At 41.0% G+C, this 23,884-nt stretch overlaps 3 protein-coding genes across 13 annotated transcripts in view; 1 reads left to right on the top strand and 2 right to left on the bottom strand.

The window, feature by feature from the left end:
* Positions 1-242: 242 nt before the first annotated feature.
* poglut3 (protein O-glucosyltransferase 3) lies at positions 243-4,897 on the top strand. Its single transcript, XM_051383390.1, has 6 exons — positions 243-593; positions 1,022-1,219; positions 1,801-2,084; positions 2,234-2,438; positions 3,661-3,857; positions 4,071-4,897. Exons 1-6 carry the CDS (start codon positions 356-358, stop codon positions 4,509-4,511), a joined length of 1,563 nt encoding a protein of 520 aa, XP_051239350.1. The 5' UTR covers positions 243-355; the 3' UTR covers positions 4,512-4,897.
* A 2,223-nt stretch (positions 4,898-7,120) lies between these two features.
* rep15 (RAB15 effector protein) lies at positions 7,121-8,502 on the bottom strand (the record flags this gene model as incomplete). Its single annotated transcript, XM_051380988.1, has 2 exons — positions 7,121-8,274; positions 8,359-8,502. Coding segments are annotated over 2 exons (684 nt in total), but the record flags the coding sequence as incomplete, so codon positions are not given.
* Positions 8,503-10,611: 2,109 nt separating this feature from the next.
* Positions 10,612-23,884, bottom strand: part of ppfibp2b (PPFIA binding protein 2b) — an 82,700-nt gene continuing 69,427 nt past the window's right edge. For 10 of the 11 annotated variants that reach the window (XM_051383376.1, XM_051383375.1, XM_051383382.1 and 7 more), the window contains 14 exons: positions 23,865-23,884; positions 22,007-22,039; positions 21,037-21,069; positions 19,989-20,124; positions 19,729-19,848; positions 19,235-19,385; positions 18,726-18,837; positions 18,554-18,642; positions 18,209-18,331; positions 17,619-17,744; positions 17,348-17,536; positions 15,968-16,168; positions 14,454-14,519; positions 10,612-12,933 (listed from right to left, as the gene is read on the bottom strand). The exon at positions 23,865-23,884 is cut by the window's right edge and continues 128 nt beyond it. In XM_051383376.1, coding sequence (XP_051239336.1) covers positions 12,871-12,933; positions 14,454-14,519; positions 15,968-16,168; positions 17,348-17,536; positions 17,619-17,744; positions 18,209-18,331; positions 18,554-18,642; positions 18,726-18,837; positions 19,235-19,385; positions 19,729-19,848; positions 19,989-20,124; positions 21,037-21,069; positions 22,007-22,039; positions 23,865-23,884 — 1,462 coding nt within the window. In that variant the 3' untranslated portion in view covers positions 10,612-12,870. The remainder of the gene's footprint in view (positions 12,934-14,453; positions 14,520-15,967; positions 16,169-17,347; positions 17,537-17,618; positions 17,745-18,208; positions 18,332-18,553; positions 18,643-18,725; positions 18,838-19,234; positions 19,386-19,728; positions 19,849-19,988; positions 20,125-21,036; positions 21,070-22,006; positions 22,040-23,864) is intronic. The other variant, XM_051383379.1, reaches the window with a different exon arrangement.

Genomic DNA, 23,884 nt, shown 5'->3' on the forward strand with positions numbered 1-23,884 from the left:
ATGTAAGGCGCTTTTACAAGTGATGCTGTTATCTGTAGTATTTTGTCAGGTATGGTTGAAAGCTCCAGAACAAATGAGTAAGTGGACCTGAGTGGTTGATACGGTTTTATCAGTAGGCCTACTGAACCACAGACATAAATACAGTTATATAATATTATATATTATACTGTTGTCTACGGACTGTACAGTTTTAGGTTTTTGGTGGGCGTCGCAATCTTTCCGACACCCCGTGAAGGCATCACCGGATAATGGGCGTGTTTCTCTTCACCAACATGTCGGAATAGGACTTTCTATCAAAACTTTACAGTCAATATTTAATTACTTCAGACGTCTAGCAGTTTTCAGTTGGAGGAATATGGTGTGTGAGCGTGGCGTAGACTTAGTTAAGCCTTTACAGAATGGTTTAATCAGTAAGTTTGTGGTTTTAGTGCTATTTATCAGCATAAACTTCACGGTTTGTGACTGTGAACGTATCGGTCCAGAGAGATGTCTCATCTGGGGTCCAGGGCTGAACCCCGACATAGTTTTACCAGTCCGCTACTTCATTATTCAGGCGGTCAATTCAAACGGAGAAAACCTGACTTTATCTCCAGGTAAATGGACCTCAAACACAGTATGTGCTCAAAGTGTCATCACGTTAAACACCGCGGCAGTGAAACGCTACAGCGGCTGCTGCTAGCTCATTTCCTGCATCATTTCTAAGCTAACCGCAACATATCTGTTGTAGACATAACGTTAGCTAGCTACATTCAACAGTGGTTTATTCGTGGTATTGTCGACGAGACGTGAATATTGGAGAGTATAATAGTTTAATAACCAAAACTAACTAATCTCACTTAGCCTTTAAATGAGATTTAACGTTAGTTCTCATTTTAATCTTCCTCTAACCCTCTAACCTATGTCTTTGGTCAGCTAACAGTAGAGGGTCGTGTATTAGGGCTGGGCAGGTGCCTTGGTGAAGGTAACCCTGCAGCAAGATGAAATGAAGTCACTGAAATGTTCTTTACGTGTGCTGTTTTAGGTAAAGACACATTTAAAGTGAAGATAAGTCCGCTGGACAAGATGGAGCACATTCGTATCCACGTCCCTCCACCCCTGGACAGACAAGACGGGTCCTTCCTGGTCAGGTATCGGCTCTATGGGACCGTGCTGAAGGGCCTGAAGGTTGAAGTCCTCCACCAAGATGCTGCTGTTGCCAAGTCACCCTACACAATCCAAGGTTTGTGTTGTCGTATGCATTAATAAACACAGGCACGTATTAATCTGTACAGCACACAACACCCTTTGTCCCTTGACCCTCAATACAGATGGGAAAAAATCTCCAAAAAGCTCTTGAACAGGAAAAAAAGGAAGGAGTGGCCACAGAGGAAGGATCCCTCTTCCAGGCCAGGCCAGACAGACATGCATCACACAGTAAAGAGCTTTGTTGCAAAACAACACCCACGCTGCTCTATGTACAGTGAGTGCTGGTCTTAAAACGAAGCCTCATTGAGCCTCTCACGGTCATTCTTATGCAGATTCAGTGAATATTGTGTTATTTCACCGTTCTCATCATTATTAGATGAGGCCACTTAGAGATTCACTTCACATAACAATCTACCCTCAACGAAGCGCAACAGAAAATGTGCAAAATGCGTTCGACCTGTCTCAGAAATGTTACACATCACCACAGTTTCATATATGACAAAACATCAACACCAGCGCCTTTATACGTATATATCTAGAAAATGCATAATTGATTCTGTCTTTGTCGTGCTCTGGCTCCGTCGTCTAAGCCTGAGCATTATTTTTGACACTCAGGTCCAGTCTACCATGAGTACTGTGACTGTCCAGAACTCAATGCTTCCGTCTGGCAGAGTACCATGCTGTGTCCCGCTGAGGAGCCTCAGATTCTGGCAGACTTTAAGTCTTTTCCTACAGTCGACCTGGAGCGTCTCAGAGAGGAAGTGCCTCGCAGATTTGCCAACAGAGGAGGTCTCATTCACTACGCTATCATCAACAACCAGCTGTACCGCCGTACTCTGGGAAAATACACAGACTTCAAGATGTTCTCTGATGAAATTCTGCTCTCTCTAACAAGAAAGGTATTCTAGATGTTCTGGGGATGTTAAAGGATCATATAGGTGTTTTTGCACATTTTGGCACATTTACTGCATGTTGTTTCTTAATATTACTGCCAAGAGACTGCACGTGGCATCATGTGATTTCTGAGATCTTTAATCTGCTGTTGAAGGTGAGGGTGCCTGATGTGGAGTTTTTCATCAATGTTGGCGACTGGCCATTAGAGACGAGGAGAACAGATGCTGTTCCAGTCCTGTCGTGGTGTGGCTCTACAGACACACGGGACATTGTCCTCCCCACTTACGAGGTCACACACTCGACCCTGGAGACCATGAGAGGTGTCACCAATGACCTTCTGTCTGTCCAGGGAAATACAGGTACACACACACACACACACACACACACACACACACACACACACACACACACACACACAAACACACACACCTGAGCCGCTGTGACAGCTGCTGTAGTTCAATTCAATTCATATGAACAAAGGAGACTGGGTGCAATCTGCACCACACACAAACTGAATTTTCTTCCCTCTCACATTTAAACTTTCTGCCAGGGGGTGCTACAGGGTTCAGTCATGGGCCCTCTCAGTTTTACATTGTACATAAACAATAGTGGATAATTGTTTGAATATTGGATGATACAGTGACCTATTGTTGTGAACCTACAATATTAGAAGTTTTTAGTAATCTGCAAATGCCAAAACTTGCCTATCGAAATGGTTGCAGGGCATCAGGTTTACCTGCGTTTCTTTATTTTGTCCTGTTTCACATTTAAAGGAAGAAAAAGATTAGCAGCTGGTACCTCTTGCAGGTATTACAGTGGAGTCCTAAAATTTATTTGAGAAACTACTGGCCATTCCTAACAATTCATAGATAAATCTACTGGCACTGCTTCATTTTCAAGTGCATGTTTGAGCAGTTTCCATCATGTGTTTTCTCAAATCTACTTCCACCAAACATGTCAAACTACAGTCTCTTGGTCTCAGGACGCTGTACCTAAGGTATGTACACACCTTGATAAAATTGTGGACGTTTTAGGACTAAAATGGTTAAGTACACTTTATTAAAAATTAAAGTGTGCCTTTTATCCCGTTTTTTCCATTCTTTCTTGACCGCGATTCATGAGATGTCAATCACGTGCTCTCTGTTATTTTTAAAAACTGTAAACACATTTGTGTACACCTGTGTATGTAGCCTCTGACTGATTTTTCCATTTAATCAGACTAGTGTGAGAAAAAACTGCCAGTTGATAAATTTGATTTAACTAATGAGTCAGGAGATGTAGCCACCCTTACCCCAGGCTTATTGTGTCCTTATAGTACACGATAAACCCTGGCAAATAATAAGTCACTTTTATGGAAATACATAGGAGTTGTTTCATTTATCTAGAATGAAAGCCTGTTATTCACTTACTTACAGTTTTAGTCCTTAAAATGCACCGCCAGTGCTAGTGTAATATTCTCTATTCTATCTCTCATTATTTATTAAAGTTGCTGCTTTTAAATTCAGTCAATTGGAGATCTTTAGACCTCATATCGTTACGTTTTCTACCTCTCTGGGTAACATTTGGACAACTTTCTTCCAGGACCTCCTTGGATTAACAAAACAGATCGAGCGTTTTTCCGTGGCCGGGACAGTCGAGAGGAGCGCCTTCACCTGGTCTCTCTGTCCAAGGAAAACCCTGAGCTGCTGGATGCAGGCATCACAGGATGGTTCTTTTTCAGAGACAGGGAGAAACATGTGGGCAAAACACCGCTTGTTGGATTCTTTGACTTCTTCAAGGTGAGGAAAAATGAATTAATCAATCAGTGTTTTAGAAAAATTCATGTTTCTCCTGTAACTTGTTAGGCAGGTGTTTTTTCCTTCTTTACTATGTTTTTGATGTGATTTCCCAGTTATGGTCACAAATAGCCTTACCATGATAAAAACAACAAAATAAATACACACATTTTAGTAAACACTTGATATTAAAGATGGTTTTATTTCTCGTTTTAGTACAAGTACCAGGTGAACGTGGATGGAACAGTGGCAGCGTATCGCTTTCCTTACCTGATGCTCGGGAACAGTCTGGTTCTGAAGCAGGACTCGCAGTATTATGAATTCTTCTACAGCCATCTTAAAGCAGGCACTCACTACGTTCCCGTGAAGAGAAACCTGTCAGACCTTTTGGAGAAAATCAAATGGGCCAAAGAGAACGACACTGAAGCACAAGAGATCGCCAGAGCAGGTCAGACAGCGGCCCGAGAGCTGCTGCAGCCCAGCAGGCTCTACTGTTACTACTACCAAGTGCTGCACATGTACTCAGAGCGGCAGATAGGACAGCCAACACGGCATGCAGACATGGAGCTGGTGCCTCAGGCGGACGACCAGACCGCTTTGTGTAGTTGTGAGCGTGAAAGCCACAAAGACAAAACCAACATGAAAGATGAACTATGATCTTTTTTTTCTCTGAAACATTCCTGTCATGTAAAGTGTGAAGATAATTGAATGTTCCTGATTCTCACAAGGAAATATGGATTCAACAGTTTACAATCAAGCATTACAGTTCTAATTGTTGCTTTTATTGTGAACAATAAAGAAAGTTTGAGAAATGATTTACAATAAAAACTCAGCCTCAACCATTTCAAGATGAAGCTGTAGAACATTGCCCTCAAAATTACGCCACTCTTAGTTTTTAATATGTGTTGTTGCTGTTTTTTGTACCTTTGTAAAGTTCTGGTTAGTAATGCAAGAAACTAAGTATATAATTACCATTTTGTAAACGTGCCTTTTAATTGTATATTTTTACAGTATTATTTTAAAATAAACACATCTTAAATAAATCCTATTTTGACAGTTCAATCCAAACACAACCCCTCTTATGTAAAGCCCAAGTGTTACATACATTGAGCTGTGACTGTCGTAAGCATGTTTGGCCAGTGAGCTTTACAGCGGTCCGCTGCGCCTACAGACAGGTAGGACAGGGCATTATTGTTTGGATATTTGATTTTTTCCCACGGTTGAACAAAGGGCCCAATTTTGAACAGGCTTATACTGAACATACAGTTGGTACTGTGTGGTCAACTCTGTTCCATTACCAAAGCTTTTACTTTATAGTAAAATTGTATTTCTAAAGCAGTAGACTAAGTCTACAGTCCTGTTAGTGGCTCTGTGAAGCTGTGCAATGAGATCAATGTTAATGTTAGCATGCTAACATGCTCGCATTGATGACATACAATGTTAACATGCTTGTGTTTTGCGGGTCAAGTTAGCATATCATTTTTACCATCTCAGTTTATTGTTAGCATGCTAACATTTGGTAATTAGCACAAAACATAAAGTATAGCTGAGGATGATGGGATTGCAATCCCCTGAGCTGCTAGCAGGGCTAAAATGATGAGACCATGATGTATTTACTGATGGTAAAAACAGGTTGGGATGCGCTGCCTGGACCATCCTCTCCACTCTGACATGATTTCTGTAGTTTGCTGCTGAATTTGTATTTTGACAAACTGCCCTTTGTTTATTTGGAATGTGGGCGGCTGTGGCTCAGAGGCATAGCGGGTTGTCCACTAATCAGAAAGTGTCAGTTTGATCCCTGGCTCTTCCCGCCACGTGTCGAAGTGTCCTTGAGCAAGATATCGAACCCCAAATTGCTCCCTATGCTGTGCATCGGTGTCTGAATGTATATGAACGCGTTAGTTTCTGTTTGATGGGCTTTGCTTTGTGTGAAAGGGTGAATGTGGCACGTAGTGTAAAAGCGCTTTGAGTGGTCGGAAGACTAGAAAGCCGCTATACAAGTTCAGGTCCATTTACCATTTACCAATGTTGTATGCAGCTCCTGCTCTGTCTCGTAATGTTACCTTAACACACTGGTCTTTCCAGGTTAACCTGCTTTCTCTCCAATGTGTGTTTTACAGCCCTCTTAGAAGCTTTTGGTCTAGCTGTAGTGAGATCTGATCAGGACATCAGCATTTTGATATTGTTGGACACAAGTGGAAAAACATTATCTCCTTGCAAATCCTTTTATAAAAAGCAAAACAATGCATAAAGCAACAATAATGAGGGTTAAAGCAATTGAGTTAGATATGTTGAGAAGATATGTTAGTATTTAAATGAAATATGTGACAATTTACAATAATTTGTTAAAGATCTAAAGTCATTTTACAATAATATTTGATAAAATGAAAACAAATATTTCCCTTTTTTTACCCTACTGTATGCTGATATAGTGACATCAAACAATATCACAGTAAATGTTTCCTGTCTATATTATTAATATAATTTGAGAATAATTAGCATGCCAAATCTAAACATGTTGCACACTCACTATTTACAGAAACTGTACACTCATCCTTCCATTTAACCCATTGCAATTTGTGATACAAATTTAAAGGAAATGAGAATTCCCCTCAAGAAGAGTAGTTTCAGGTAAAAGTACCAATATTCTGCCTAAATCCAGTAAAATAGTTGGTAATATACAAAACAACATTGTAAAGAAAGCTTAAACTCAACTCAAATTTACATAAACACAGCAGCTATTTGGTCACAAAAACATGGATCCTGTTGCAAGTATGTCATGTGATTTTCTTTAAAGAACATGTTCCAGTTTACTTTGGTTTATTGGAGGTAGTTGCCCTACTTCACTCTTTTTCTATCTTGTGTCAACACATAGAACTTCCAGTTACTCCAGGAAGTTGTGATGGTACAGTTATGATTTTATTTTTTATTGGAACAAGTTGCCTTTGACTTTTAATAATTTAAACAAAAAAAAACTCTTTTTGCAGTTTTCATTTTCACTGCGATGTTATTAGGCATTTCTTTGCAATAAAAGAGAGCATTGCAAAAAAATGCCTAACAACATCGCAACTTGCATCACAATCTTTTAGAAAAGCTGACGTTAAATCAGGCATTTTAAACTGCAACAATAAAAAAAAAAGCCAGCAAAATCCTGGAGGGACGGATCTACACTGAGTGACCTTTCATTTTCAAGTGAACTATTCATTTGAGCTTTGTTTAGTGTCAGGATGGATTATATCTAACTAATAAATAAAATTCTAGTTCTGCACTCATACATTTAACCTTTTACCATTTACACATGTTAGTTTACAGTACAAAGGTTTGTATGGTTCCTTTTCTCTTTGAAGAAACACTGTAGACTGAAGACAGGTACGAGGTTTTGCGGTTAATCACATCTAATAACCTTTTTCACATGTCAGAGCAGAAAAAGCAGTGTAACTAATAATAGTTGTAGTAGTGAGTCTTACAATAGCTAGACCCTTGAAGTAAAGCATAGAAATGGGATTCAACCATTATTAACATTAATAGTTACACCTCTGTTGGACAAATTGTATGATGGAACCTTGCAACTCTTTAAAGACGCATGTAAGTGCAGTATGTTTGGCCTTGTTTATAAATGACGTGTTGATTAAGCTGTCAGAAAACAGGAGTCAAAGTAAACAGCAGAAAACTGACATACTTAGATGTACCATCAAACAACTGGGATAGTTTGAAAATAACCAGAATCTTTTCTCAAAAGCCTTCTATTTTCAACTTAGTAGGTCTGAAGGTAATTTCTCAAGAGATAACAATAATAACCCCCACATTTCTATCACATAAAGGTTATTACTGTGTGGCTGTATCATGTCATTGGCCATTAAATATTACAAGTCCCTTTGGTTCAGCTGAATTTAATCATGAGAGTGAGAGGCTCTCCCACTCTCCTGGTGACAATCGCCTGCATCATTCCCGAAGGTGTATGGAGATACCTCGAGCCTTTGAAGAAGTTCTCGATTAAAGCTCTGTCAATCTTGTTGCACTTCCCGATGGCTGCCTCAAAGTTGTTACTGAGAACGCCATAGATATTCCCTTTGTCGTTTTTCTTACCAAAGAACAAGAAGAGGGCGTAACAGTCCTTGCCGATGGAGGTGCAGAAATCCACCATCCTCTCGTACATATTTTTGTTGCTGGACTCCTGGGCAATCAGGATGGAGTCGCTGCAGGCCTCTGAGGGGAAGTTCTCCTCGGCGTCCTGCATGTCGGGCAGGTGTAGGACCTGCACGGCAATCTGGATCTGAGGGTTCTTGGTGGGCTTCTCCAGCACGGCCCAAACCCAGTCAGCTCCCAGGAGGATGCGCTGCTCGGGCGTCATGGCTGTGCAGTTGAAGCTGTCTGTCATGTTGAGGTTGACGCTCTGAGAGATGTAGGTCATTAAAAAGACCTGTTGGAGGACAAGATATTTTAAAGACCATTTTTTGTGAAGTGCTGTCTTCAGTTTTTTTTTTCCAAGAATAAAGTTACCTACCTGAGTGAGCACCTCAGTGCTCGGGTGGAACTTGTCCTCCGGGTCTTTAAAGAGGAGGTATTCTTGAGTTCTGGATGAGGCGACAGCAATGCAATCATTGAATAGAGCTATGAAGTCGTTAGGTTTGGGGACGTTGGGCCTCCTCAGTGTGGAGAAGATGCTCGGTCGAGGGGGGGTGTTCTGCTGGTAGGAACGATGGCTGGAGTTGGCACGCTTAAAAGAGGAGAGAAAGTTGGAGTTCTGGAAGATGTTAGAAGGGGGTTTGCTGATGGTCTGGCCCATGGTGGACTGATGATGGCGGGAGATCAGAGGGTGGTCTCCCTGATACACTGGAAAGATAGATGTTGTACCATTAGATAGACTGTAATCGGAAATGGACATATGGTTAGTAAAAGCTGAGTCGAGTATTTTGATAATTGTGTTCTTGAGGTACAAAAAAACCCACCATCTGTATTAATGTTGTCCCACCATATGGAACCCTTGCTACTGTCTGCTCTTTTATTTAACAGTGGATGAATGATTATTTCTCCATGTTAAACATTAAAAATCTAGCAAACTCCTGTCCACCTATGCAATGCACCAATACAACAGGAATAACATGGAAGCTTTACGAATGATTCCAGATACTCACCAGGATAGGTCTGGAGGTTTCTGTAGTTCCAAGTCCACTACCTGCCCTCTGCTCCTGTCCCCTGCCCTGCTGAGATACACAGCGTGTGTATGTATGTGTGTATGGTGCTGTATGTAACGCTCAGTCTTCAGTCTCCTGACGTGTACAGAACTTTCAGTAGAATAAAGAGGATTTTCGCTAGGAAGTCTCAGGTGTGTAGGGGGAGTTCCTGCCGACAGTGTGCATGGGTGTGGTGTTTGTACCTTGTGAAATTTTAGGTAAGTCAACAAGAGACTCATCTTAGCCGCTTGAGTACTGGGGTAAGCCTGAAGGGTTTGATGGGTAAACAAAACGCTCAACTGTGTCTTTTCAGGAGGAGCAAATGAGGCCATGTAGGTCGGGTCAGTAGCTTTTAGTTTGGCTCTCTATTGTAATGTCCCATTAAAGGACGAGAGGGGAGTTGTACTTCTGATTTATGGAGTGGGGGGCTTACTAGTGTGTTAATGCAGGTAAGCAGATATACTGTATGTGCTTACATTACATTATACTGATACTACTGGTTAACCTCCTAATCCCTTAACATTAGCTGTTACCAATCAGAGCACCCAGCAGCGCTCGAGATTTAGGATGTTCCGATATTTTTCCGGTATATAATTCAGAAAAAAATTCTTGTGGTAAAATATTGGTGTCCCTGCAAAGTTTATCCAGCAGGGTGCGCTGTGATTTACAACACTGTGGCAAGCAGCACAGATTACGAGAGAAGAAGCAGCTCTCAGCAACTTCACCTAGAAGTGGTTGACAGTGTATATGTTCAATAAGTTAATATGTTAAAGAATACTTATCTTGTTTATTCTTGATTAAAGTTATTTGTTTAAGAAAGCAGCCTTCTGAGTACTTTTGCATAATCATATCAGTTACTCAGCACACTCCACATAGAAAAGGTCTATTTTCATTACAGCTCAAACATTCACCCTCTAAAATCAGTATTGGTTACAAAATGCCATTATTGTCAGGCTCTACCTATTAGTAACTTCATTTCTAGAAAGCAACTAGTCACAAATTTAGCAACTTTATTCATACCACCAGGGAAAGGGAGAGAAATATATTGTAATTCATTCCTGTGCAGTCCTCAGGCAGTCAGTAGGTGTGGCGTGTTGGGCGCATTTGACGTGCACTCTTTCTCTCTGGATTAGTGTGTTCCTATGTTACATGTAAATAGTTTGAGCTTGTAAATATTTAAATAGTTAATTTGACTCACTTCCTATGTTTTTAAGTTAAAATATACGATGACCCTGTTGTGAGTTTACAATTATTTGGCTAATTGGTATTAGTAATGTTCAAAGTGTGCGTATGTACATTTTAATCGCCGTATACCAACCAGAAACAGGTTTGCATTTGCACTGCCGTTTGCAGTGATGAATTTATTGATCAAACTGTTAGAAATAACCAAGAAACAGTAACTCAACACTGACTAAAAGAATAATGGAAACTGATTGTGGCCAAACACCTAGGGTGAGTCCTATTTTTTATTATTTATTGTTATATTATTATTTTTAAGTGCAGGGAACAACTAGCGGAGCTTCCAAAGTGAGTCAATGAAGCCATTTGAGTTACTGAAACAACTTGGGACAATGTTTGTCAAGTCTGGGACATTGAAACGTTCTTTTTTTTATTTCATTAACCAAACATAACAACATCTACTGCCCTACATGGCCACACTTGTCATTTGTGCAGTCAAACATATACTTTGTAAAAGCAGATTTAGATTTATACGTCTTTCCTAAATGGACAGTGCAGTTATTCTAACAAAAAATAGTGCTGTACTAGATCATATACTCAATTGGGGAGAACAGGGTCAAATTAAACATAATTTGTGCTTACACCAGACAAAATATTCTTCTCTTGTTAAAACTGTTGACCATACAGGGAAATTAGAGTTTGCAAAATACACATATATAAAATATATTCAACATAGACACATAATGGAAATACATGGAAATGTATCTTTGAATTACGTAAAGACATTTTTTGGCCTGCTTGGGGTGGACAATCTTGCCAGGCTTCTATGCAGTTATGGCCAAACTAACATCCTTTGGGGAAGTACTTGCAGCTACGGGGTGGGCGCATAGATTAGCATAGCATAGATGCTGCTTGCATCACTTATATATCAGAACTGGAGGTTATTTGTTCTTTGAAAGAAGAGCACAGAAATGGCACTGAAGGCTTTTCTCAATGGAAAAAATATTTTCACTCGTTTCCCGCCTGGCTTTGGTAAGAGTTTGACAACGTTATGTGGTTTGTTGATTGGTTAAAGTTCGCCCGTGGTAGATGGTAATAGTTCATCCAATCAAATGTTTTTTCTTTTCCAAACAGTTTCCAATGACCTCTTTCCAAATGGTTCTGTGTATCAAACCATCTGGCACAGCCAGGTTAGTGAGAGTGACCCTAAATGGTTAAGTTGCAGGCAGTAAAACCAAAACAATGAGATAAAAGATGCTAAAAAGCGGAGAAAAAGGGGAAGTCAAGTGATAATTCTTTGTGCATTCGTTACTAAGGGAACCAATTCCACATTACACACATTCATTGAATCCACTTTTTATATAACAATATAGATCAGTTCAAGTTTATTTATTTAGAATTGTAACCAAAGTACGCACAAAGCAGGACTTCTCACGTTTTAAGGTAAACTTGTCGGTGCTCTTTGGAGGACAAACTATGTAATGGTGACTCTGTTTCTAAATTAGCTCAAATATATCTGGCAATTCTGGAATGTGCTTGCTTTCTATGAGGGGTGGCTGTAGCTCAGGAGGCAGAGCCGGTCGTCCACTGATCACAGAGTTGGCCGCTTGTTCCCCAGCTCCTCCTGTGTACGTGTTGAACTGTCCTTGGGCTACACAGTGAACCACAAATTGTGCCGATGATTTGGTGAGCACCATGCGTGATAGTTTGCTGCCATCAGTGAGTGTGGAACAGGAAGCGAATTGTAAAGTGCATTAGATAAAAACTCTATGTGAATGCAGCCATTTACTTGTCGACTGACCTGTACGCCAATAAGATATATCCGTGATAAGCTATTATTGGCAGATAATATCGGCCATACTGATGTATTGGTTGGCCTCTAATGGAAGTTAATAGATTTCCACTTTCTCATGTTGATAAAGCTCCTTTCATTCACACATTTCATACATTACCATACCTGACTAACTTTCTTCTCTTCTCTTCACTTTCTTTTCATTATGCAACGGTTACTTCTTGGATGCAATGTTTTAGCTACAGTATCACTGATTCTGTCTTTCAAAATGATCTGTAAACTGTCCCTGGACACCTGATGAACTCTCATCACACCCCTGTGGTCATTTCACCACCACCAGTGTCAGTACTCCGGGCCAATTCTATCTGGCTCTTTTTTAGAAGAAAGGATACTATTAGGATATTGTAAGGATATAGTATGATTGCCATAAAACAAAGGATGGCTATTGTAATCCTGTTCTCCCCTTTCATATACCAGCACAGTATATACAGTATATACAGTACACAGTGGTCAGTATGATTATTAGAGCGTACATTGCATAGGGAAACAAGTAAAGCAGTAGAAAAGAAATGCCCCAAATGGATAATGAGTAACAGTTTAGTTCATTATTGTAGAAGTTAAAAAAAGATTTTTGTAAGCAACCTTTGATTGTTTTCTACAGTGTCCACTGGTGTCCGTAGGTGCGCTGTATCTGCAGTGTGACTGTGGGTGTTACATGAGGTATCAGCAGCTAGTAGAAGTAGATGTAACAACTCCACGCTGCAGTGTTAGGCCGGGGCTTGAGGTTCAGTGCAGGTGCCAGATTGGTTGCTACAGGTCTCTGTGGTTGATTGACAGCATTAGTGAGCCAACGGCGTCTGGTCATTGTCCTTCATACAAGCGCTGTCTGAGACCGCCTCATCTCCTTCCGTAGCTCGTCTCGGCTGAGCAGGTACTGGAAGCAAAGCATCATGGGAGTGGTAATGGGTTAGAAAGCTTGGGAGTGGGTGTTTGGTACTGAGCTGGGATCAGTTAACACAGTTAGCTTCAGTCTATATGAGGATATTGTAAACAAATAAGACCATCAGAGACTATTATTTTGTGTCATATTTCTTTATGGTACAAAGCAGAAGAAACAGCACAACAGTAAACTTTGACTTAAGAGCCAACATTAGGTTTATGACAAAGATTTATGGGAAATGTGGTCCTGATGTACAGTACCACTAGGAAAGGCTTTCAACTGTGTCATCAAAGGCCTCATTTGTTATTGTAAATGATACCAGTTATATCTAAAATGCTACACGTAACATATAGCACCTTGTGAGATATATAAGGAGAACTTATCCCAAGTCAGCATCACCATCTTCACTGCAGAGTTAAGCAACAAGAACCTTTTTCACAGCAGATGTTTTGACTTGAAAGCCACAGGTTGACCTGATAAAATTAAAGGTGTTTTTTTGCTACTTTATTGTTTGTAATTACTTTGTAGATTCAGATATTTCCATACAAAACATACTCATCAGTATATTTAGTAGTCACAATTCGCTCCACATTAGACTCACCAGCCAGTCTCTAAACTCTTTGATCAATGAAAACAGAGGACTTGCTTCCAGGTCTAGACCGTACTCCTTATAACATTATTTACAGAGATCCAACAGTTGGGGCGATGGTGGCAAGAAAAACCTTCCTTTTAAGAGGCAGAGAACCCTCGGACAGAACCTGCCTCGACCACAATACAGGATCCTGGATCTAGCTGACCTACACAGAATGCAATGTTGTCATTGATGTAACTGATTGCACCTGTGCTTTTCATGCTGTGACATCGCAGAACGTCTGCTGTGAAAAAGGTCTATTTTTTCATTATCGGTCAGATTAATTTAGGCCGTGGCCTTTTTAGTACCATGGGAAACGTAAACATTTTAATTGTTTCTGAAATAATAAATGAAAGGGTTAATTTACGATGTTATACATTTGCTTTTAAAAGGTTTATTAAAAAATAACTAAAATTTAAATAATGGTGTGGTCTTACAGATTCTTAGACTGTATACTGTACTGTACTGTAGACTGTACTTTGAAATGACACTCTTTAAAATAAGGCTAATGTGAACTGGTTCACAGGTGATGTTGTTTTAGGAGGCTAATAAGAAGTGGTTTCACATGTTTGCTATCCAAAGCCTTGGGGTTCAATTACTGAGATGACTTCAGCAAACAGAACGGCAGCAAAAGAACCAAGACTGGCATCTGGCTGATAACAGCGAGTAATGAAGTACCAGCGAGCAGGTTTCACTCTGGAAGTCATCGTGTTATCATTATCACACAGATCTGTGGTGTTTTATTGTTGTTTCTCCCTGAGATAAACTCCAGAGCTTTCCGTCTGAGTGACTCAAACTTCTGCTAACCGACGAGGAGCAGTTACTTGGTGAGTGAATCAGCTGCACAAGTCATTACCAGCAGCTTGTGTGTGTTGGTGCTTACTGTGAGGTTGTTGATGCTTTCTGACAGAGCCTCTATTTGCAACATGGTACCCTCTGCGATCGCCATCTGCCACACACACACACACACACACACACACACACACACACACACACACACACACACAGGGTCTCATGAACCCATTATAAGTCACGATTACAGACAGATTTTCAGTGAATCAATGATTCCGAGGCTTTAGTATATAGCAATTCATACATTTCTGTAAGTATGCTGAGCTATACATTGCCACTGAGCCATACTCAAACATGCACTTCCCATGTCATTTTTAACAGGGTTGCCATGGTAATGGTCAGCAGCCATCTTGGCACAGATTGGTCCGCCGAGGGGGAAGCTGGTGTCATAAACAGCCATGACAGCCACCATGATGGTGAGGATGATGATGAAAGCAGGTTAGTGGTTGATGCAAGTTACTCAGGCGAGTCATTCTGTTCCTGTGCGTTCTCTCAAAGCTTAAAAGTTATTCGGTACCACATCTGTTTTTCTTTGTCTTTGGGATTGGATCGATTATGTAACAGAAAAAGTGCTTGCTTCGTGAAGAGAACATGTCCCTAATATGTTGTACATCCAAAATAAATGAATACAATAATTAAAAACTTAAATCCACTGCTTTATACTTCTACTCTGACCTTTCTGCCATTTGTGTACAAAAAAATGAATCAACTTTACACACGTATCATTTTATTTATTAAATGATTTGATCAATCTTTACATTTACATGACCACATGTAAGCTTCCTTTGCGGAGCAGTATTTTCTTACTATAAAAATACTATTACAGGAAATATGAAAATAACAGTACAAAATCACCACCTCAGGTTCAAACTAAACATGCTGTTTTATAATTTCCTCTGCAATGACATAAATATTAAATAGAATCCCTCCATAATATTATGCAAATATTGCACAAGTTCATCCCAACCATGTGACAAAACTGTATTCAACTGGCAAATCAAAGTTATAAATGATGCGATGACTGACTCACACATATAAAATCATCTAATGGTGGTGCACAGTTGTTAGAACAACAGTTTAATACTGTACAACAGGAGCAGTCCATATATGGGTTACAGGAAGTGGAGTCCAGAGAGATGCTGTCTGTGTTCTCTCATGATGAGTTAGATCATGGCACAGGTTTGAGGCTGAGGTTGGGTTAGTTAGGCATCTGACTGGAAGTGAAATCAAAATACTTAAAGTGTGTAGATTCATTGTGTCAGTACACCCTTCAAAACCAGCAGCTGCTGCTGTGAAACAGTCAGGCAGGTTTATCTGGGCGTCTCTGAATCTCTTCACTCGTAAGGCACAGGGTCGGGCTGATGGGCGGGGGGGTGAGAGGAGCAGGGAGAGGGTCGGCTGAGGTATTAAGGGCTGCAAGCAAAGGAAGCAGAGTAGTAGCAGTGACAGCTGATTGGCTGATGAAAAGCGTGACAACACAGTATCGCCATGTTGTTGTCACAGCTGTCATGGAGATGGGTCAGCTCCGCTGCCGTCGAGCCCCACCTGGTCCCTGGAGCGGTCCGACTCTCGGTCCAGGATGGGACTCAGGCCTCTGAAGCCGGCGTAGGGCCGGACCTGCACCCCGTTCACCGCAGACTGTCCCGACTGAGGCGAGGACGACTCGATTGGACAGACGTAATCTGTGGATTCATCCGGCCGTCTCCTCCTGAGGTGAGTCAAGTTAGAGAAGCCCAACTTCTTCGGCTGCAAAGAGAAGACACGACAGAGAGATATGACTAACTGATCAATAAAAGTGACAGAACCACAGATCACCTGAAAGCGTATCAGGATCATTTTTGTTTATTACAACTTGGATCTTATTTTTTTATAGTTTTGGCTATCGTTTCTATCACCTACGATAACACTGTACAAATCAAACGTATTGATTAAATGAGGGAACAGGACCAGAATCAAAAAGTCCCACAATCAGACATTATTTTAGCCAGATTATCTGAACCACTTTAACTGGAGGAGAAACCCAAAGAGGATGCACCTGAACACCAAAAACAGCTAGTTAAAGGTGAATCAGGAAGTAGGTCTACACACTGTGATGGATGTTAATAAAGGAGGTTTTGGGTAATAATCTGTTTTTCCTTCAAAATTCTCTGACTTTGAATTTTGATTGGTCTGCTTGTGTTTCTTGCCATGAAATGAAGCTGATTAATAATCTTTAGATACAAGGTGCACGTTACTGGCAGGTGAAAGGTCTTCTGTTCTGTGTCATCTCAACCTCAGTCACTGTATACAGGGTTTTTATATCCACATTTTAGTGTTGCATTCAGTGCATGTGAGTAAGAAATGATACCAGGCAGCAACAGACAGCAGCTTATAAAAATGTGTCCTCTAAGCTTGCTCTTGCTGACCATAGCCACTGTGATATTATCACTCAGTAGCTGAGTGGCCACACACACACATAAATAAATCTATTTTTGTGGGGTTTTCTTTAGATTCACAGTCTACCAGGTTATATATTTGTCCACATACCATCCACATAAATATTTAGTGCTCAGAGAAAAGCTTAAGAAATTTAAGATCCAAGTATCCAAGGTCATAAATGGGTCAACAGCAAGTGTGCATTGTGTTTTAGGGTGGATTATTCCTCCATTTTTCTTCAGCAGAGCACAGAGGGACTTAGAGCTGAGGCTGCGGCTGATGGCTGGCTCTTAAAGCTGTGAGGAGGAGCAGAGCAGTCCCGGGTTTACTCTGCTCTCACCAGCTTAAACACACTGAAGGGTTTAGAGCTTAAACTGAGCTGACACACCAAGGTTTCACCTCAGATTAAGGTGCTTTCTCTCACAGAGGAAGAGAAGACGGGTTAACTGTGTGTGAGTTCTCTTAATGCAGCATTGTTGCCTCTGAGAATTTTCTCTTGTATTATCTTACCTTGACTTTAGCTGTGATGCTGAGTGGGGTGTACCCCGCCGCCTCAGTGTACTCCCTCTTCTCATGCTGAGCTTGTGCTCCCACCAGGCTGTTGAAGTTGGTGGTTAGGTGGCGTCTCAGGAGTGTTTTCTGAGGAGGGATGTTCAGCAGCATGGCCAGCGTGTCCGAGTTAAACCGAGGCTCCAGCATCTATGAGAGGAGAGACAAATTCAAGATGATGTTTCTGTAGTGTTTTTGTTTCTTTGTCCCAAGTGTGGTTACATGTACTCACTACTAGCCCTCCGTGCACGCCGCTGCCCCTCAGGTTTGGTGCGTACTCTGCCAGATCCACAGATCTCAGCCACTCCATGACTCTGTGGTTGGACCACTGGACCACCTCAGAGGGAGTGCACTGGTTCTGAAACACACACATGAAGATACACAAATGAATGAAGTCTGTTTTAGACATCACAAGCAGATTTTCAGTTTGTATGGAAATGAATGGAAACAAATGGCTGTATGAAACACTAGGAAATATTGAAAAATCTAAAACGGTATAACCTGCCTTCAAAAATGGTTAGCAATAATGTGAACTTTACACGAGTCAGAGTTCAGGCAAAGCAAGACAAGTTTGTATAGTAATTCAGAGTGCTGTATGGCAAATGCACATAAATAGGAGTTTAAAAAAGTGAAATAACAGAAAAGAAAATAAACCCGATAAAATGAGAATAAAAGTTACAATGCAGCACAGGATGCAAATGTATAGTCTAAATCCGAGAACAAAAGTTTCGGTTTTTACAAGAATTGTGCTGGGATGTTCACATGGACACACACACACACACACACACACACACACACACACACACACACACACACACTGACCTCATTGCCTGGCCTGCGTTTGAGGCAGTTGGGGTGGAACTTGTTGACATGGAGAACATGAATGGCGCACTTGACGCTGAGGTGATGCAGCTGGCTGGTCACTTTAAGGAATAACAAGTCATTCTGAGATGGAGAGAAGACAAAGAGATGAGTGCAACTATAACAACGGAAAGATAAAGTGAGCATCAAATCTCTGCATGCAGGTTTGTGCTACACCAGTTTTATCCCTGAGGGGGTGAAACAAGTGCTTTAAATTCATGTGTTTTTAATAAATCTCATCTTCCATGAACTGTGATTTAATGGTTATTATTTGACCATCACCATTATCATCATCATCAAACTCACCACAGTGAGGTACTGCAGCATCTGCCCATCCACTCTTCCGTCATTAAACTGGTCCTTGTACTGCGGAAGGCCGATGTCATCAAGCCAACCTTTGGAATATAAAATATCAGTTTTTCTGTGAGGGAACCTCAGAGTGTAGTTCTGTCACTGAGTGTTTTGTTTCAGTACGTACGGGTGACCCAGACGTAATCGAGCTCTGCGGACTTCTCAGGCTGCTTGCTGCTGAGCGTCTTGATGGCTAACTGCAGCTTCTTCCTGTGGAGCGGATTCTTCATCGCCAGCTCCTGGAGACAAAGTGGAAGAAAAACTTATTTCATCTTGTCACTGATAGTTAAATCTTAAAGACGACATTACGGTTTCACCTGAGGAAGAAAGAATGTGCCCCCATTGGAGTGAATTATCTAATTAAAATGATCCTGTTGAGAGAGACAGAGAGTTTCGGGGGCGTTTGAGGTGGACAATGTGACAGTGTTGAAGGCGAAACTAACGCGCATTTTGAGAAGCAGAGACAGGCGTTGCTAAATGCCAAACAGACAGACAGACAGCAGCAATGATCAGACAGGTAGAACTGAAAAATATTTGACAGGCTGAATGGAAGATTATTTTGTCAGGTAAACCAACTGAGCCGGACAAATGTCTCCATATATAGTAGGTGGTGTGTGTGTGGGTGTGTGTGTTTACCCTCTCTAGGTCTTGCGGGGTGGCCGACAGTAGAGTCTGACCGCCGGTGACCCAGTGGCGAGCGAGGATGCCGTACTGACCGAGTCCAATCTCCTCAAGCCAGTCACACACCTGCTCTGCGCTCCACTTAGAAAGAGGCATCTTCAAGTCTCTGACGTGGTGAGGAGAAAAAGGATGAACATTGAAGAATAAGGGACCACATGCTGTAGATTCATCAATCCAGCCAGGTACAGTTTACAATTCATGTTAGGAAAATATAAAAATGACTTTGCTGAGACATGAAACTTATAATAATAGATAATAAGCCATGAATAGAATTACGTAAACTTGGCTTTTGGATTATAAAGGCAGTGTCCAAGTAAGATGGTAGTGCAATCTTTGTAATACAAACATCCTATTACCATAGGTCAAATAAGAGCTTAACAGACAACTAGTTTCATCAGTCTCTTTCCCTGTATGAGAATATATAGTGTGTGAGAGTATCATTTTTATACCGTGTGTTCCCTGAACGGGCCAGTCTTGGTCCAGCTGTAGCTCTGAAGCCACCCCTCTTGAACTCCGCCAGCTCGGGGTCGTGAACCTGGGCAGGACTACCTGACTGGCTGCGACGGATCCTGGGGACAACCAAAATACAGATGAGTGTGTGAAGGAAAACTGGAAAGAGGTAGAGAGCCTGAGAGAATGTGGCTGTGAGTGTTAATGTATAAGTACTGTACATACAGTATGTGCACACATATATATCTTCAAAACTTACTTCCCCCAGAGTTTCTTAATGCCTCTTTGACTTTTCCTGTTCTCTGGTGAGACAGGGGACTGCTGTCCAGAGTCCACTCCAGAGGACAGAGGGGACTGGTCTGATAGAACACACTCCTCTAGCTTCTCTGGATGCCCTGCCAGACAAAAACCCAAGAATACAATCATTGATACTACTAATTGTGAGAGTGAATATTCCTTGGCTTGGCTCAAACATACAATCCATGTCCACTGTATGTTTGCTCAAAGCACCCTTCTGTTCTGTTTCTTACATTGGTAGCCTATTTTACATGTTGTACATGGCTATTAAATAATATATAGCTTCCTGAAAAGCACTATACAATTAAAGCTGAACCAATATTGTTTATATTAAAAATCACTACTTTCAATACTTTGTGTATTATGAGAAGTCTTTGCTAACACATTTTCCATTAAGTTGTAATAGTGTGTTGCACTTTTTGTTGTATACTAGACCTTTTTCAAAGCAGCCATTTTAACATTAAATAATAGGGTAAACACAGGTGTTATCAATGATAATATATAATTGAAATATAGTTTGAGTTCTATTGTCAAAATGGCTGTAAAAAGGTCTATTAATGTAGCTAACAGAGCAACTCCAAATGGATGCTAATGATGCTCTGTCTGATAGATATGTAAATAACTGTTTGCTAACACATTAGCCAGAACTACATATTTATTATTATTTATTTATTTTGCTAACAGCAAATGTCCAAAGAAAACCAACTGATGCAGCTTTAACAGTTGCCTCATGGAGTACCTGATTAGTAGCTGTAAGCCTCATAGTGTCATAACCATACTTCAAAACATGTTCTCATTTCCTGCTCATTCAGCCCGGCACAGAAATTATACAGTCGTTCTAAATGAATACAACAATGCTTCCAAGAATTCAGTTAGTGCTCCTCATGAAGCCTATATGAGTTCTCTTCTATGTTGTAGACACTACAAAGAACTACTTTGGCTATATGATTCAGTCAGTCTCACCAGCATGGTAACCCAATTACACACTGGGGCTGAGATGCAATACCCACCAACATCATAGAGGTCATGTTTTCCAGGAGATCCTGGGGCACAGGAGGTTAGTGAAGTGAGAAGAAAAGCAAGCAGACAGAGAGCAGAAGCGAGCATTAGTCACACCCTCTTTATCTCCAAAATAAATGTTATACACATGTTTGGTGTAATAAGCAGCAACATGCAAATCTACTAGCCTCAGGCAGGAGCCAAACCGGGCCACAGAGTCAGAGTCTAAGTCTGCTTGTTTACATGAAACTCATTTTATTCTTCAGATACTGAGAGTGTGGGTGGCTCTTTGAAGCTTGTCAGTGTTCAAGTCATATATCGCTACCTCATTACATCATGAATATAAGTGTTTGTTCTTATTCTACACCTGTGTACTTTGAGCACTTGCTCAACTTGCTCTTTCTCAGCGACGTCCTGCTTCAGCCTGTCAGTGAGAGTGTGCCAGGTGAGGCAGTGAGAGCAAAAGCAGGGGGGATGTCAGGTTGCATCCTTGTTTGTTTACTGTGGATGTCTAAGCTAGCTGAACTGCACACATCCTTAAAGCTCGCACTCCTCGCCCTCTCACAGCCGTCTGATTACCCTCCTGCTTTAAGCTGTGTCTCTGTGTAGGCCGATACATGGGTGTGTGCTTATATGCCTTTTAGCTTTAAGTGTGTGTGTGTTTCAGTGAATGCTGATGCGAGAGAGCTGGGCATTATCTTCGACAGCTCTCTGAGTCATGAGGGAGTCCTAATAATCCCGGCTTTAAAGGAGCTTGATCCTCGGTGAAAACGGTGGCTCACCCTGACTCTGCTCACCTCTGAGGTTTGGCTGTGGCAGGGACTATCTTGTTTTGTTTATGAGATAACGGAATTTTGTTTGTCAGACGGCTTGTTTGTATGACTAAAGACTCAGAGCAACAACATCAGCGAATTGACTCAATTCTCCTAAAAAGTTTGTTTCCGGTGTTGACATTTGAATTTCTGTGTGAGCATACAGTACCTAAAGCCGGAGCACTGGCACTCCTGCAGCGAACTGCAGCCACAACACAAACAGAGAAAAAAGCGATCCGACAGCGAAGCAGACAGGAGGAGGAGGAGGAGGAGGAGGAGGAGAGAGGGACAAAGGGCACAGAGGAGGAAGCAGTTTTAGCAAAGTTAGTTGACAAAGAGTTACTCAACAGTTACAGATGATAAATTAGATTTTTTGGCAACATTAATTTAAAAAAAAGAATTGCCCCACTTAACCCCTGGGGTATTATTTAAGTAGACAGTTGTGCTCTGCTGGGGAATTCTCTACAACCGAGGTCACTGGAAGTTCATTTGCAGTGCTTACAGCAGCAACCGCAACGTCTCTTTTCAGAAACAATGGGCCTCATGCGAGAACATGGTTCTTATCCTGAACTTCTCTCACTTTTTTCAGTGAGGTTTGGTCGTATGAGTGTTTCGAGTCAGATGCACCAAACTCTCCTATAGCTGCACAAAGTTGTTATGAATAGCTTATTTCAACACGAACTGTACATGAGGAGGTGTCTGTCGGGGAGGTTAGCATAATCAACAGTATAAAGCTGTTCTAATCTTTCCTTATGGGCACATTTCATTCACAAAAACCCAAAAGTTACTCCAGAGTACAAAGAAGAATTCACACAGCGGAGCCCTGCTGTCAGACATCATCAAACAAGAACAGAACACCTTTAGCAGAGTTATAAAGACCCAGAACAAGTTATAAAATATTAATACGCTGCCAACAATGTGTTATTGGGGCTGTCAGAAAAGCTGTCCATGAGTAATATGAGAGGGGGTCAAACGGATGTTACGGTTAGGAGACAATATGATGGCCTGCAGCGGGTGATACTGGGCAGCAACCTGTATAAAGACCCTGAGGCAGTTTTCTGACTGCAGAAGACTACAAGGCTTTTGCCACAGTTTGCCTGTCTTGGTCAAATTTCTTTGATCTGAGATCAAAACCCTAGAGTCGGTGCAGAATCCACGCCCATGCCCGTCACTTTTCAGGTGTGATGGTGTGGATATATGTATCTGATGTCTCAGTAGAGCACTGAGGCAAATGCAGTAAAACAAAACATTCAAAAGTTCAGTGTCAGTCAAATTCAACTTTATCACAACACAAACCAAAACTCCAAAGAATGGGGTTTAGTTTATCTTTTATTCCTTTAGTTAGTTTAACTATGTTGCTCTCTAGATAACTGTGTGGTGCGCTCACTTTACATCTGATCTTATTAATAATCCTGTAGATTAAAAGTCAGTTTTCTTTTTTCAACCATCACCTTGCTTGTGGTTCCTGTACATCAATTCTGTGCTATTTTTATAGTTGCCCTTTTGTTTGATACATACATCTCTTACATCTGGGGAAAAATGCAGGTGGCTTTCTGTTAAATATTGCAATAATTTAATCCAGTCTTTGATTCACATCTGGTCTGAGATCAGTTGTGTAGTTTTTGTACCCTCATGTAAACGTGACAAAAATGTGTTATTTTGTTATATTAAAGTTGCATATTTTGTCTTAATATATTTCGATATGATATTTAAACTCCAAATTCCTTCAAAATAAGGAATTCTGTACATGATTGGACTATTAAAATACGAAGGGAAAACTCTACATTCAAGAAAATGTAATGGTAATTAAAAAGTCTAATGTGCCATTTAACTACATATTAGTTTATACTGATGGTTCTTGCATGAGGCCCAATGTCCCACAGACTTCACCTTTCATTAAACAGTTAGCTTTCAAAAGGTAGAAAATAATCAGTATTACAGTATGTTTTCAAAGTCTGACAGGCGGCTGCAGAAGCAGTGAAACAGACTTTATATGTCCCCTGTTGGTTAGTGATGTAGAAACTCACTGAGGCTGTAGTCCTGCTCG

This window comes from Dicentrarchus labrax, unplaced genomic scaffold (assembly GCF_905237075.1).
Source record: "Dicentrarchus labrax unplaced genomic scaffold, dlabrax2021, whole genome shotgun sequence".
Lineage (NCBI taxonomy): Eukaryota > Metazoa > Chordata > Actinopteri > Moronidae > Dicentrarchus > Dicentrarchus labrax.

What these genes read in the sequence shown, in the direction of transcription:
- poglut3 (XM_051383390.1), top strand. Translation starts at nt 356, where the DNA reads ATGGTGTGTGAGCGTGGCGTAGACTTAGTTAAGCCTTTACAGAATGGT. An exon ending in GTCACCCTACACAATCCAAG is followed by an intron (nt 1,220 to 1,800) that starts GTTTGTGTTGTC and finishes TTTGACACTCAG; the next exon opens with GTCCAGTCTACCATGAGTAC. An exon ending in GATTCTTTGACTTCTTCAAG is followed by an intron (nt 3,858 to 4,070) that starts GTGAGGAAAAAT and finishes TTCTCGTTTTAG; the next exon opens with TACAAGTACCAGGTGAACGT.